The sequence below is a fragment of the Egretta garzetta genome, unplaced genomic scaffold (assembly GCF_000687185.1).
Source record: "Egretta garzetta isolate BGI_Z169 unplaced genomic scaffold, ASM68718v1 scaffold360, whole genome shotgun sequence".
Lineage (NCBI taxonomy): Eukaryota > Metazoa > Chordata > Aves > Pelecaniformes > Ardeidae > Egretta > Egretta garzetta.
This window is the reverse complement of record NW_009258261.1, coordinates 856,604-871,027: the sequence shown is the minus strand read 5'-3', so window position 1 is coordinate 871,027 and position 14,424 is coordinate 856,604. Positions and strand designations below refer to the sequence as shown.

At 38.9% G+C, this 14,424-nt stretch overlaps 1 protein-coding gene across 1 annotated transcript in view; it reads left to right on the top strand.

The window, feature by feature from the left end:
• Window positions 1-14,424, top strand: part of AFTPH (aftiphilin) — a 46,061-nt gene that overhangs the window by 8,909 nt on the left and 22,728 nt on the right. The window contains 1 exon segment of the mRNA XM_035897770.1: window positions 1,971-3,723. Coding sequence (XP_035753663.1) covers window positions 2,002-3,723 — 1,722 coding nt within the window. The 5' untranslated portion in view covers window positions 1,971-2,001.

The window sequence follows — 14,424 nt, the reverse complement described above, 5'->3', positions numbered from 1 at the left end:
CCCCCCAAAAAAAAAAAGAATGACCAGTACTTCCACCTACCAGGGCATATCTTTGTGTAGAGCATATGGATCTTCCTCTGCAGTAAAACATTCAGAAAGCAATTGTAGTCTGGATATACTGGGTGTTTAATCCTAGTGCTGATTGCTGACCGCAGTAGGTCTTGAAAATTTGGATCTAAAGAAGGAATGGCTGCTCTGTTAGTTACAAAGAAGAAATTATAATATCACATTTAGTGGATTGAAAACCCAGAAGCTTGGAAGGTGAACAGGTTGGAGTAATTTCAGTGGGAACTTAAAGTCACACTCTACAGACATCTTGGAAAGGATCTTTACATTCATGTATGACATTAAACAACAATTGCTAGACCTTGATGTAAAAGGGAGAGTGCTCTTGAGAGATGAGGCCTCTGAGATAAGAGAGTGAAGCTCTTCTCTCAAATACCTTGTTAAGCAGCTGGTGCTGAGTAAGCCTATGTGGGAGCTTGTTGACAACTTATTCTTTATTCTGCACAAAATTCCTTTGCAGTCATCTTCAGTTTGCATGTGTTGTTGCAAATTACTTCATGGTTTCATCTGATAAGCATGATGTTCTTTTACAACTGTAAAATACCCTTTAAAAAAAATGTAGGTATGATAGTCACCTTAAAGATGAAGATGTTGGAGTTAAGGATAATGTTTTATCTGTGTTTCAGAACTAGTATGGTAAAGTCTGCACTTACTCTGGGGGTTAGAAATTCAAGTATTTGCTAGTATGTATAGGTTGTTTCCATTCTTTTTCCATAGATAGTTAGTATGTATAGTATGTTGTTACAATTTATTCATGACAAATGGCATTTGAAAGGGAGTTTGGTCATAGCTCCCCCTTTAAGGGCTCTAAGGTATGAACTGGTTAAATCATGTGTATGGTTGTGAATCTATAGATATAGCAGTAGTTATTGCTTCAGTAATTATACACAATATTGAAAAAAAAAAAATAAAGATCACTCTTTAGGAAAGAAATTTTTCTATCCATACCTTGCTTGTTACTGTAATGGTTTGCAGTGTTAAGATGGAGTCCTTAATCTGTTTCTATCTAGGCCATGGGAATATGTTCTTTTTTTTTTTTCTCTCTGATTTAGTGATTTGCGTTTAAATATTTTATGGATAATCTTGCTCCGTTCTTCTTTTGAGAGTAAGTTTTAATGGAGAAGTTTGTTTTGCTCTAGGCTTTGCTGGTACTTGTAATGGCATTTCCCAACTGGTGGTTCGTAAGACAAAAGCAGGCTGGCAGCAGCAGCTGTGCAGACAGTCCATGTTGGCTCGCAGTTATGAAATCCAAAGAACAGGGACACATAACAGAAACCCATGAATTGGTAGAAAGAAACAGCAGAGCAGCACATCATAGCTAGTGATTATAACATCAGTTCCTTCCTCTACTTCTTCACTGTTTCAGAGCTTAAGGAAGCATCTTTCAGAGTCTTCAGAGCTACTGTCCGAAGGTGCCTTCAAGTACATGACTGTTGTGGCATAGTCTTGTCAGGTGGCTTAATTTCTGTTCCACAGTCCGCTGAGTGCACCGATGAGTGTGGGAAAAGATGGACCAGGGTCATTGGCTGCTTTATGAATCGCTGGTGATGGGAGGTAGAGAACTAATGGGTTAAAACTTAGATTAGTTGTGTTGGCGTGTTGCACAACAGCTCAAGACAAACATGACTTGTGTTCTGGCTTTTCAGCACTGTCTGATGAGAATATGATCATGTGGTAGTTTACAAGAGACTTGAACTGTCCTTAGTAGATTCTTTGTGACTTCTAAAACAAAAGAATTGGTTAGAAAATGGGTTTGAGGAATGTTCCTTTGTCATATCTAATACGGATATAGACCTCTAAGCACACTTTTAAAATAAAACCTAGAACAGTAAAAATAAAAAATATGAGATGACAAAAGCTAGCCAAATTCTAATCTATTTCTTTTTTTTTTTCCCCTGTTACAGAAATACATTAACTTTGAAGCGGAACTAAACAATGGAACCGGATATTATTCGAATGTACTCCTCATCCCCTCCACCACTAGACAATGGAGCTGATGATGATGATGAAGATGAATTTGGAGAATTTGGAGGGTTTTCTGGTGTAAGCACTGCTGGTGTAGCTTTTGCTGATTTTGATACACCGGAGTACAGTCATCCAAAGGAGGAGTTTATACCCACAAATCATTTCATCCCACTTCATGATTATTCTGACAAGGTAGCTAGCATTGCAACTTTCACATCTGTTAAAAATGTTAAAGACTGCGTTGCAGAGCTTCCTACTCTTACTAAGGAACTTTCTGATATGTCAGCTACTAGTACCAGCAAAGAAAAATCCAAGTTTAGAACTTCAGGTACTGCTTTAGAAGATGTAAACAAAAGAGGGGAACAAAGAGACAGCACTGGGAAATCGGAGGGGTTTTCTTCTCATATCGTTAGAACTGGTATAGCAGTTGAGAGCCAGGATGAGCAAATAGATGCTTGTAATGGTGAGAAACCTCCATGTCTAGAGATTCTAACAAATGGATTTGCAGCATCAGACCCTGTAAATCCTCAGGGAACAGATGATCTAGACTGTATCGGTGAGTCAAAGGGACTGAAAACTGTTAGTGCCCATAGTACTGAGAAAAATTTGAACTCAATGCCTAGCTCAGGTGAAGACTTTGCAGATTTTGCTACATTCTCAAACAAAAACCCAATCCATTTAGAGGGAACAGGACCTACAATATGCAGTGTTCTTAATGAAAGGGACACTCTGAGTATTCAGGAGAACAACAGGATAAACAGAGTAACTTGTATTGAAGAAGAGGTTTGCATTTCGGAAATAAGTTGTGAACAAGGTCCCTCAGCACTGGAAGAGAATGAATCTGCAATTTCTAGTATGTCTCAAACAACTGGAAGTTCAATATGCACTACTGAAAATGGAGAATACAGTGGGAGGAGAAGACAACATGGCACAGAAAATGGCAAAGATTTTACTAGGCCTGATGACTCTTCAGGAACAGAGGACATCAAGGTTGATAAGATCCAAAGCCTAAGCAGTGATCTTGCAGCGGAAAAATTGGGTGTTTCTGAAGATCTTAAGAATGGTGGAAGTAGTACTGAAGTTGTAGCTTGCAGTGACACACGTGATGATGATTTTGGTGATTTTGGTTCAGTCAGCAGTGCATCTCCCACCTTTGTTAATGCTCAAGAATCAATAAATGCTCTAGGTTCAGAAGGAACTTCTGAACAGCCCGCACATATTAGTGAACCTAATGATGAATTTGGTGAATTCAGGGACACAAGTACTGTTTCTCAGCAGCCAGGAAGGTTGGATCAAGCTGAACTAAATCAGACTGCTGACACTTTAGAATGTGATACTGCCAGTAAAACATCTGGCTTAGACTTCCAGCGTACTACTGAGGTAGAAAATGGTGATGACAGTGAATTTGGAGACTTTGATTCAGTGCCAAAACCTCAAGATGAGAGTGTTGCTTACCAGGCTACAGACTGGAATGCTTTTGAAGATGAACAAAAAGACAGCTGTTCTTGGGCTGCCTTTGGAGATGAGCAAGCTGGTGAATCTCATCACAGAAAAGAGACGTGGCAGTCACATAGGACAGATGCATCTGCCAGGATTGATGGTCCAGTATTACACAAGGCTGACAGTTTTGGTTTAGCATCTTTCCAAGGTACTACCAGTAAGAAATCTCAAGAGCCAGCACCTTCAGTTCAGGTAAGGATGTTCTTTATTTTGTCCAGTCTTGTTCTGTTCTTGTGCATAGAGCTCTTCCTGGTTCCTGCTTCTGTGTACAACAAATGTTTAGATAGTCCTTGTTTGTCTTGTGGGAGAGATTTAATTTGGTGGGTAAGATGGGCTGGTATGAAATAGTATGCTGTGTTTGCATCTTCTATCTTTTGCACTGTTACTTCCTGCAGAAAAGTGAGTGGGTTATGCTGGAACTTGATGCATTTGTTTTGATGATTATATGTGATCCTTTGCATAAACTGATCAAAGGAATAAGCCATCATAAACATTTCAGAGCCTGTGATAGTTCCTCCGTTGCTTCATAGTTTACTGCCTTTTGGGGGGGGCACTCTGATATTGCCTTTTCATAAAACAGTGGTGTGACTGGAAGCTGAGATTACTGGTTCCCAAAATTTTTCATCACCATTCTCTATCATGTTTTCAAAATCTGATTTAAAATGATGACTTGATTTGTAAATAGCTGCACTTGCTTGCTTAGAGCAGCAAGTATGATAAAATATGACCTATGGAGTTCTGTCCTTGGTATTCCAACTCCTGGGAAGTTAACAATTTAACTTATTTAAAAACAAGTCTCTGTTATACATCAATTGCAGGAAGCTCCACGTTGCAGCAGCATCACAGAAATAGGACTGATGATTTCTTAAAGCTACTGCTATATCTAATTAGGAGTTTTGGGGAGGGTGAAGTAGGTAGATTTATTTCTTACCCCTACCCCCTAGTGTTTCTACCTTAGTTGCTAAGTATGTATTCATTCTTAATTAATTCATTCCTAAGTCTCTTCACCAGTCATCTTTGAGATCTGTGCTTGTTCATAAATAGACAATTCTTCAATATTACTTTTACAAAATTCAGAGCAACGATTTGAGTTTAAAATTCTCTTCAGTGCTTCTTTTTAGTCATGTCATCCCGTGTGAGTAGTTCAGAGTATGCTCTGTCTCTTTGAAACATGCAGCAACACCAGTAATAACGGGTATTAGTGGTAATATGTGTCTAAAAGATTTGGATCTTCTCTGGCAGTCAAAGGAAATGAGGTAGATCCTTTCTTCCAGGACCTTGCGTAGGCTTGGTGACAGCCCTGCCTCCTTCTGTTTCCTACCAGTGACAGGTGAAATGGCTTTTCAGAAGGAAGTTTTGCCAGCCGGAGCTTTGCAAGCATCAGCAAACGGAATGGAGCTTTTGGGGCTTAGCTCTGATTTCTTATCATATTAAAAGGTGTGAACCTCAGCTCCTGACACATCCTTCTTGCTGTTTTATGCAATGACTAACACACCAAGTTTCAAAGTGGCTTCATGAGCCAAAAAAAGACTCACAAGTGAACCTGCAGGTGGATTTTTGTGCCTATGCAGAGCCTTGCTCATAATCTCCTGAATGTGTGAGACCATTTCTTAAGTTGAAAGCACAAATCTTTTTACCTGTTCTGTTGGTCGTTCACCCATAAAATTGGAGAGAACTAAGGTCATTAGTGCAATTAACCTAAATTGTTCTTGTTGCCACTTGAAAGACTGTCCAGAATCTGACAAAGAAATGGGGTGGGGAGATGATTCTAGTACATCATCCATTTTTCTAGTTAATCATGCTATTGAGGGGTTGTATGAATGTTTTAAATGTTTATTTCTACTTAGAATTTTCTGTAATTTTATGATGAGTTTCAATAGAAAACACTTCTGAGTGTAGATGTTTATAAAAGTAGACCCTACAGAGGTTCTGTAATTTTTTTTCCCCTCCCCAAGTCTGCCTTAACAAAAGATAGAAGCCAAGTTGCAGTGGAAGTTCTTCAGTGGTCGGTCATGAAGTCATACAGTAGTTGGGTTAGATTGTAAAGCAAGTTTTAAGACTTAAATATTTTTTTTCATTCCTTCTCTTTATACTACAGTAAATTGTGACTGTTTGGATATAAAGTGTTGTTCTGCCTTCCCTGCCAGTGAGGAAGTACAACCCAAAAAACATTTTACACAAATAAGCTGTAGAGGAAGTCAAGCTGGACATGTTTTCTCTGTTGCAATAGTTTCCTTAGCCTTGCAATGACTATTAGTCAGTTGCTACATTTTTTTTTTTCAGTTAACTCTTAAAACAATAGTTACAAATTTTCAAAACTTACTTTGTATTCTGTGAGTGCTTCAAGTTTTGGAAGGGTGTTTTGAAACCTTTTTATTTTTAAAAAAATGCTTTGTTTTAATCTTAAGTAGTAATTCTGGTTTTAATCCATTAGGCCACAGTTTGCAATTAGAAACATTGAGATTAGTTGAGTCAACATGAGCCAGCAGGCTGCTCCAGTACTCTGAGTGCAGAATCTTAGCAAAATGAAACTCAGATTTTGATTGGCTTCCTTACTTTCACTTAAGAGGGTGTCACTGAGGTCAAACCACAAAATACAGCATTTTAAAGTATTTGCTGATCTTCTGTTTCCCATGCATTAAAGTTGAGTTCTGGAGCTGCTTGAGGCAAAAGCAGAAACACTTGCATGCAAAATAAAGCTAGGGAGAGGTAAGTGAACAAAGCTTTTTATTACCCTGCCCAAAGAAGGGTAGGGAGTAGATCACTTGCATTGATGTATTGCTGGCAGATCTAAAAAGTACTTGCTGTAGCTACTTAAAGGGAGAAGGCTGTGCAAGGGAGAAATGCTGCATGTGTTAGACACTTGAGATAGATGTGAAAATCAAGACCTTGGCTTAGGCTAAAGGTAGACTGGGGTCATTTACAAGATACGGTATATACTTGGTCTGTAACATGGAGGCTAGGAGAGTCACTGTCATGTGGTAGTGAATAAAATAATTTTGAAACGTGCATAAACAGAAAGACCTTAATGTAATTCTTTACTTTTCAATTTTCTGCTTTTGTATACTTAGCCAGCAGCATTGCTGTTTAAACATGGAAATTATATATACAGCAATTTTCATCCATCCAGAATGCAGCATGAAAGGAAAGTTATTTACTAGTAGCTCAAGTTCCATTGCTAATGGTCTCTGCATATTTTCCTTTGTTTCCTTAGTTTGTGTATTCTGGATATGGAGGCAGCAGCAAAACTTTGTGCTTTCTGAATGTGGTCTTGATCATAAGGCATATGTCAGGCAAACTGTTTTACAGATTGTGGATCTGGTATAATGTTTAATTAGAAATTAGAGTTTGCTTGAATTCAACTAATTAATCCATTTTTTTTCTTGCAAAATATAGAATGTAAAAGAAGAAAGTAAGGGGGGGGAAGTTACAAAAATCACCTTATATAGTGACATGAAGTGGCAAAAAGATCATTATGTCTTTTCTCCTTCACCTTTGTTCTTAGGCTTTCTGAATCTTGCACACGATCTAAAACGTAGGATTTGTAACATGCTGGCCTCTTCTATTCAGCAAGGTTGTGTGGAGGGGAGAAGAAAAAGGGCGTGATATATGGTGTTCAATTAGAATTACTGGGAGAATTTGTAATCCCTTAGGAAAAAGTTCTGGTTTCAAAGGCTGATGGACACAGATACACAAACTGTTATTTCAACCCATTTTAGTGCTACCATATACCATAATCATTTAATGTCTTTCTTCAGCTGGAAAATATGTAATACTTGGTTTCAGTATAGCTGCAGGTTTGTATTTGCGATGTGCCTTTGTGTTCATTAAAACTGATTTAGGATGCAGTAGTAGGTGAATTGGTTGATCTAAGAAGTTTTTAGTGAACCTGCACTGTGCCATATGCATTAATCCTCTTTATGTGATCACATAACACACTACTAAGTTATGTTTATAAGGAATATAAGGCTCATAGCACAGCTTTTTCCATGAGGTAGTGTTGAACATTAGTCAGTTGAGGGGGTTACTCTGCTGTATTTTGCATTAAGAATATATATAGGACTTAAGCAGCAAAGCATGAGAGCAGTTACTACCTATGGTAATCATGTGGGTGGGTAATAGGGCTGTGCCTAGCTGTGTTTAAGGAGTTTAGGCATCTCTAGAGGAGGAGGAGACAAATAATGGCTTGGTTGGAAGGCCAAAACTCTTACCTGGTTTAGCTGAGTTAGCAAATCCTGGAAAGGGAGGAAGGGAAATGTGAACAGTCTTCCAAGTACATTTTAAGATCCTTCACTTATTAGAGAGCCTGTGCTCACAGGCTCTACCTCTTCAGATCAATCAGACAGCGTGGGTGATATACAGTTACTAAGCCACAAGTATGCATCAAGACAAAGAAAACCCTGGATCGCTGTCACTTAGAGACTACTTTGTCTTGGGCAATGAATGAAGTAATCCTCTTGGAAAAAAGTAATTATGACCGTAAAGACTTGAGCTTCCCAGTGCACCAAGATAAATTAAGATAGTGTTGGCTAAATTAAGTTCAGACAGTTGGGTAACAATTTGTAGCATAGATATATCCGTCTGGAAAGGTTGGCTGTTTTTTTAAGTCCCTAGCACAGCTTTTAAGTATGTGCAGCTGAATAACAGTAGAAAATGGACCATTAAAAGTAACCCATAATTGTTGTATTTCAGAACAGGCTGGCTAAAGGGATCTTACAAAAGAAAATAGTTTGGGAGGAGGTTGTTTTGGCATTTCTGCTTATATATCACAGAACAAAATTATTTTCCATTTTGTACACATAAGCTTTGTCTACTATAATTCCGCTGAGAGTGTGACTGAAAAGTTAGTACAACACCACTAGGAGATAATAACATGACCGACTGAAACGGGAACTAAGATTTACATAGTCCAGATAAATAACTGCTAAACTGCACTTTGCATGGAAGGTGCAAGATTTGATGCATTCTTCAACCGAGGGAGACTAAGTATGTGAGCTTTCCAGCAAGGAGGAGGGAGACAACTTCACATTTCTGCAGTGGACTTCCTGTGGTTTGTAACTCTCTCCTATCAAGCAGTGAAAAGAGCATAGAAGTCTTGTTCTTCTTTCTCAAGCCACTACATTTTCAGATTTGCTCTGCAGCCAAGCTCAAGGTCTTTATAGTTAAGGTTTAAAAATGGGGTTTGGGGATACATATAACTATCACTGCCTTCTTATAGCTCCTTAAATGATTGTAAACATTTTTAGTCTTTATTTCTCATTGGTGAGGGTTTTTAGCTCTTGTGGATTGTATTTGATTGCATAACTACGTAGCATCCTCTTGCTGGCTTGTAAATCTCAGTTTAGGACCAGTGTTTCCATTATAAATGACCTGCAGGAATACAAATAAAACAATTCACTTTTTAACCTCTAAGAAATTTATGTCACCGTCTTAAATATAACTGCTTTTTTGGGGTGAGGGGAGGGAGCCATCATATTTGGATCATAAGAAGTTAAACTAGTGTTCTTTGTAAGCTTTGCTTCTCCTCTTTACTTGGGAGAGGAGTAAAGAGCTGCCCACAGCTCTTCCCCCATTGCTTCTGGGAAGGTGCTCTGTTTGCTAAGCAGTGCTTGACATCAGAGAAGGAAATAAATTGTTGCTATGTGAAAGGCAAACTGATTCTTAGTTTAAGCAATCCATAAGGCAAACCTTTGGAAAACCAAAGAAAAAAACTGCCCACATTTAACTAGGAACTTAGTGATTTGATGTGCATTTAGTTAACTGTTCAGATTTGTTTCGTCATGCTTGAGCCCAAAAGATTTTGAGACCCATTGAAGCTGATTAGTGTGTTCCCCATGGTGAGCTGCATCTGTTGAAATGAGTTTCTCAGCTCCCCTATGTTAACTGCATGGTCATGTAGTTTAGCTCTTAAAGAAAAAACAAACACACACATCCCCAAACAACAACAACAAAAAGCCCAAAGCCCACGTGTGCTGAAGGTACAGGAGCATATGGCAACTTAGCTCCACACAGGCAAAGGTATTGCTCGAAAATATGGTTTGGTTGTTAGAAAACCCTGCAAAAGGGGTTTCTCATTTAACCTCTGCTTTATTTTGTTAAAGTGGTCATAAATACCTGTTAGGTGCTCTCCAGAGCAGTAGGTTCATGATTTTAAGTAAATAAATAAAATCTTTCTGGTTAATCAGTTTCTTTTCTTGGCTTCTAGCCACTGAGCTTTGTTCTGACGGTTTTTAAGAGCCTTCTCTCTCAGCTTCTGAATTCTAACTAGAAGCTGTTCATGTCCATATGGACTTTATTCCTTTCCTAAATTATACATTTAGCATCTTGGATCCTTCATATGCTCATTTCTGTCTCCTTTCTTGTGTTTTTCTATCAGATAAGACTTGAATATCTAAATAGTCTCAATAATCTATTACAGTGCCTTTGTTTATTCTTAGGTCTCCCAGTTTTATGTTCAATAGATGCAAGCAGTCCAGAATTGAGTGCTGCTTCCTTCATAGCGTCTTTTCCTGACAGCAGGAAAAGGAGGGCTGAAGGTGACCTCTGCTTTTGATTATCTCCCTTAAAGCACCTCTGAGGGCTGCCAGAGCAGAGATCCTGCAGGCTGTAAGCGAGGGTGGGATGGGGGAAATGAGGGATTGCACTGAGGAATGGGGCTGTCCCCTCAGATGGAAGGCGGGGAGGAAGGAGGGACAGAGTGCCATTCCACTCTTGAGCTTCCGGAGTGAGGAGAAGTTCACTGGATGAGCTTTTGTGTCTGCTCCACAGCTCAGGTATGATTGGGACCGTGGAGAGAAGCAAGATGTCTTTTTTCCCCCCATCCCCCCTTCCTTGCACACAGAGTGCACACACACCTGAAACTTCATCCAGAGCAGCTTTACAGCAGTCCTATGGTGAAAACTTCAATTTATATAAACTATTTTTGTAGTGTAGCCCAAGTACATTGTCTTTATGGCAAGTTTTAATATCTCCTTTTCATAGTTCTGAAGAGAGGTAGTGACCTGTCGCTGCTGAGTTCACATGGAGGAGGCTGGGGAGGATTTAGCGCACTGGATGGGCACTGTAGATTTGCTGTGTTGAAGTTCATTGATTCTGTAGTCTTGTGGTGGAGGAGGAAAAACACATTCTGTAAAGCAAGTACTTTGGCCTTTCAGCTCTGAGGGCTGGATCTTGCCCCCCATTTAAACAGCCAAGGAGATAAATTCTAATCCTGTGGTTATCGTTCTCACTTGAAAGTCTTTTACATATGTGATATTTTTGTTGTTTCAGGTGATGATTACCATGTATCTTAAGTGCTTATCAAAAACTTTTATGCTTTCCCAGAAACTGTGGGGCTTTGAGTTTGTCACTGTTTGGAGAATCATGGTTGATTTTTAGAATGGCAGCTGTAGCCTTCTTTCACACCTTCAGTATGTGTCTTTAACAATTACTCTTCTCAAATGGCAGTGCAGAACACTCAGCTATGAAATATTTTTTAGTAACATGAGAAGTGGCAAAAAGTTCTTGTTTTCATTTGTGCCTTTTTTTGAGGATTTTTCATCCCGAAAGACATGACGCTACCGTGTATGACAGAAGTAATATTTTCTAACAGTCCATTCTGTACAAACAAGAGATTGAGGTTTATAGAAGATGGACGCTTCCACTAATTTCAAAATCTTAGTAATGCCCTTTATACCTAGGCGCTATGAGCACAGGATTTCATTACCAATTAGAAGAACAAGTTCAGCTGCTTCCTTTAGGGACATTGCCACTGCCCGGGAGATGTGTGTTTGTATGCTCCTCCCTGTGACCATTTGCACACATAGAATTCATTACTCTGGTTTGCTATGGAAACTGTTCTTCTCTATCGTATATAAACAAGGGCTAAGCATTTCTGGAAATTTGGAAAAGAGGATAGGAAGTGTAAAGAATGCTATAATTAAACTGTTCCTGAAATTTTGGCACAAGTCTTAAGCTCAAATTTGAAATTGGTTGCTGACTGAGATGCTGCTTGGCTCTTAGAGACTTTCTGTTAATTCTTTCATTACTGAAGTGAGCATATTCTTAGTCACTAGCATGTTCTAAAATGTTGATCCTTTTCAAGAGATGTGATGCCTTGGTGTTTTCATGATCCAGTGCCTTTCCTCTGCCTCTTCCTTTTCACTGGGGATATGTATTCCTGATGTATTACAGAAATGAAGTTAAGTGTCACCTGTCCATGTAAGATAAGGACAAGTGATACATTGTAGGCAAAGTTAAGCTTTAAAACTTAAGTAGAGCATGCTTTTGAATGCTGGCACATTAGGCTAGAATCTGGAGTACTGTTTAGTTTTACTTCCTAAAAATGTAAATTAGTGTCTTAGTTCTGGTGAACAAACACAAAACAGCCTACAAGTAATGTGACAAGTATTGTAACTTACTGTATGGCCAAAATGATTGGGCATTAAGAGATGATTAAAAGGAAAATTATAGATTGTAGAACATGACTCATTATGGTCAGAATATACCAGAGAGGCAATGAAGAGGAAAAGAAAAAAAAAAAAGTGAGTCAGGTATGCTGTGTAATTCAGATCCTTTGATAGTATAATAATTATGACATTTTGACATTATGCTTTGCAAATAACTAAACCTGGTGGCTGTCCCTGTCAGGCATTTCTTTCAGACGTAGCAAAACTGAAGAGCTAATGTTCCAAGCAAGTTAATTTTCCTTCTTTTTGCAGTTAGCAGCTGAATAGGGAGAACAGACTGAGCAGGCTTGGTTCACAGTTCCCAACTCATCATCCTGACTCCAATACAGAATCAAGACATTCTGATAACATGGTGTTTGCCTCTGTGTTATGTTCCCTCTACTATGTTTGCTGATATACATGGTCAGTGGTTTGCTTAATTTAGATGAGACGAGGCAAATTTTCAGATAAAAATTCGAATTAAAAATGTTGTAGATAACTATTATAATTGTGAAGTAGATATTCTGATGTGTAAAGGTTTGTCCCAGCTATATCAGTTGGTCTAATTAAAATATGTGACTTCCACCTACCAGCCTTGCTTCTCTAAACCTTAAATCATTTCAGTTGTAACAAAAAACCTCTGTCTGAGGTTTATGTCTGTAAATTCAGCATTGCTGCTGGAATATGCTGCATGTCCACAGGAGGGCTCTGCTGGCACAGCTATGCCAGCACACATTGTGGGATGCTCCTGGGGTGTTTGCCTACTCCGTTTCTTTTCCATTTCCCCAGCAGAAGAGCGGGTGTTGGAGCTGCTGGGTGCTGCCCTGTGTGCGGTGCAGCAGAGCGTTGGAAAGGTGGCTGTTGAGGAACTCCAAACTAGAAAGATAGAGGTGTTCCTTTTGTGCCAGGCTTGCATCTCGTTCCCCCAGCAAGAATAGAGATTTGTGTGCTGCTGATAAAAAAAAAAGTACATTGAAAAAAAGGGTTTAATTTCATTTTTATGAACATATCTTACAACTGGTACTTTTTAAGAACTGTTCAGAGATTGCCAGTTACCTGTTTTTAGTGGGTTGAACTGGGGGGAAAAGAATATATTCCATGTCAGTGGTACATCTGATGTCTGAGACAGTTCATAGAGCTATAATAAAGTTGAAATTCTGTGTCTATATAGAAATATAACAGAGAGAAGAGAGAGAAATGTAAGGGAAGAACTTAAAAGGAAGAAAGCATACTATGCTTGTCCAAAAAGAAAAAAGTGGTGGGGAGGGTATTTTGGTTTGGTTGGAGGTGGGAGGTTGGTTGAGGGGTTGTTTGTTTTGTTTGTGTTTTTTTTAATATCAGTTCATCTGCCAAGGCCCACGGAATCCATTAGTACCAAAATGTGCTGTTTATATTGCTTAGACCCTATCCTACCCAACAGCAGTAATCGTGGCACTGGGGGAGAGAAAAGCAGGAGACGTTTGCTATGTTACGAAACTTAAGAACTTTGTCTGCCTTCCTCAGATGCTGAAGTTTCCTTTCTCCCAAGGGACACTGAAGTGTTGGTGACATCAAGACACGGTTGCAACTACTGTGACAAGCAGGAAATCCTGCCTAGTCTCTCAAAACTAGGGAATATAGATCCGTAGCCCTCCTGCAAAACTTCTGAGTGTTTGTATTTACGTACTTTTGGTGTGAGTTTATAACTTAAGGCAGCAGAAAGAAGGTCAGATGAGAGTAACCTAGATAAAGTTGTGGTTATGCAAACAGTGCTGCTGTCTAGCTGGCTCCTTATTCAGCTAAAATAGAACTTAGTGGGGATTTTTTGTTGTTTTTTAAGTTATTTGGCTAGGATTGAAACATTCCCAAGGTTGGCTTTTAACCCCTGTGGGATAGCAGCACTCGGCATCAACTGTCTGAACCATGAATAAGAGGAAAGGGAAATGCTTGGAGGAAAGTAAGTCTTCTATTTAATTAAACAACTTCTAACATGTAAAAACACACAAATAGGTTTCGGGGCAAGAAATTAAGGCATTAAGTAATTTTTCTTTTTCTTTTTTATTTTTTTGGTCTGGAGAAGCACCAAACAAATCTTACAAATACTTTTTGACAAGCAGTGTTTAAATGCCTTAGTCTTGGCTCTTGTGCGTTGTACCTGACTCACATGAACCGTAGCAAATTAAGCCAGGGATTATAGTTTTTCCTACATCTGAGTCATTGATACTAACAGGGTTTTTAGGAAGTGTGCAGTCTTGGGACTATAAATAGTTTTTCTGTACCATTTTCAAAGTTGTTGTCACACGATGAGCATGTTGCATGTCAGGTGAAGTTTGTGGGACCTTTAACTGCATACATCTTATAAGAAGTGAAGCTGTCTTCTCAATCAGTGTTATGTCTCAAGTTTGGATTGAAGTGCATTGCCATTAAGTGAAAGGATACTGGCTTTGGTTAGTATTTCAGATAATGTTCAATACCAAGCTTGCTGGAA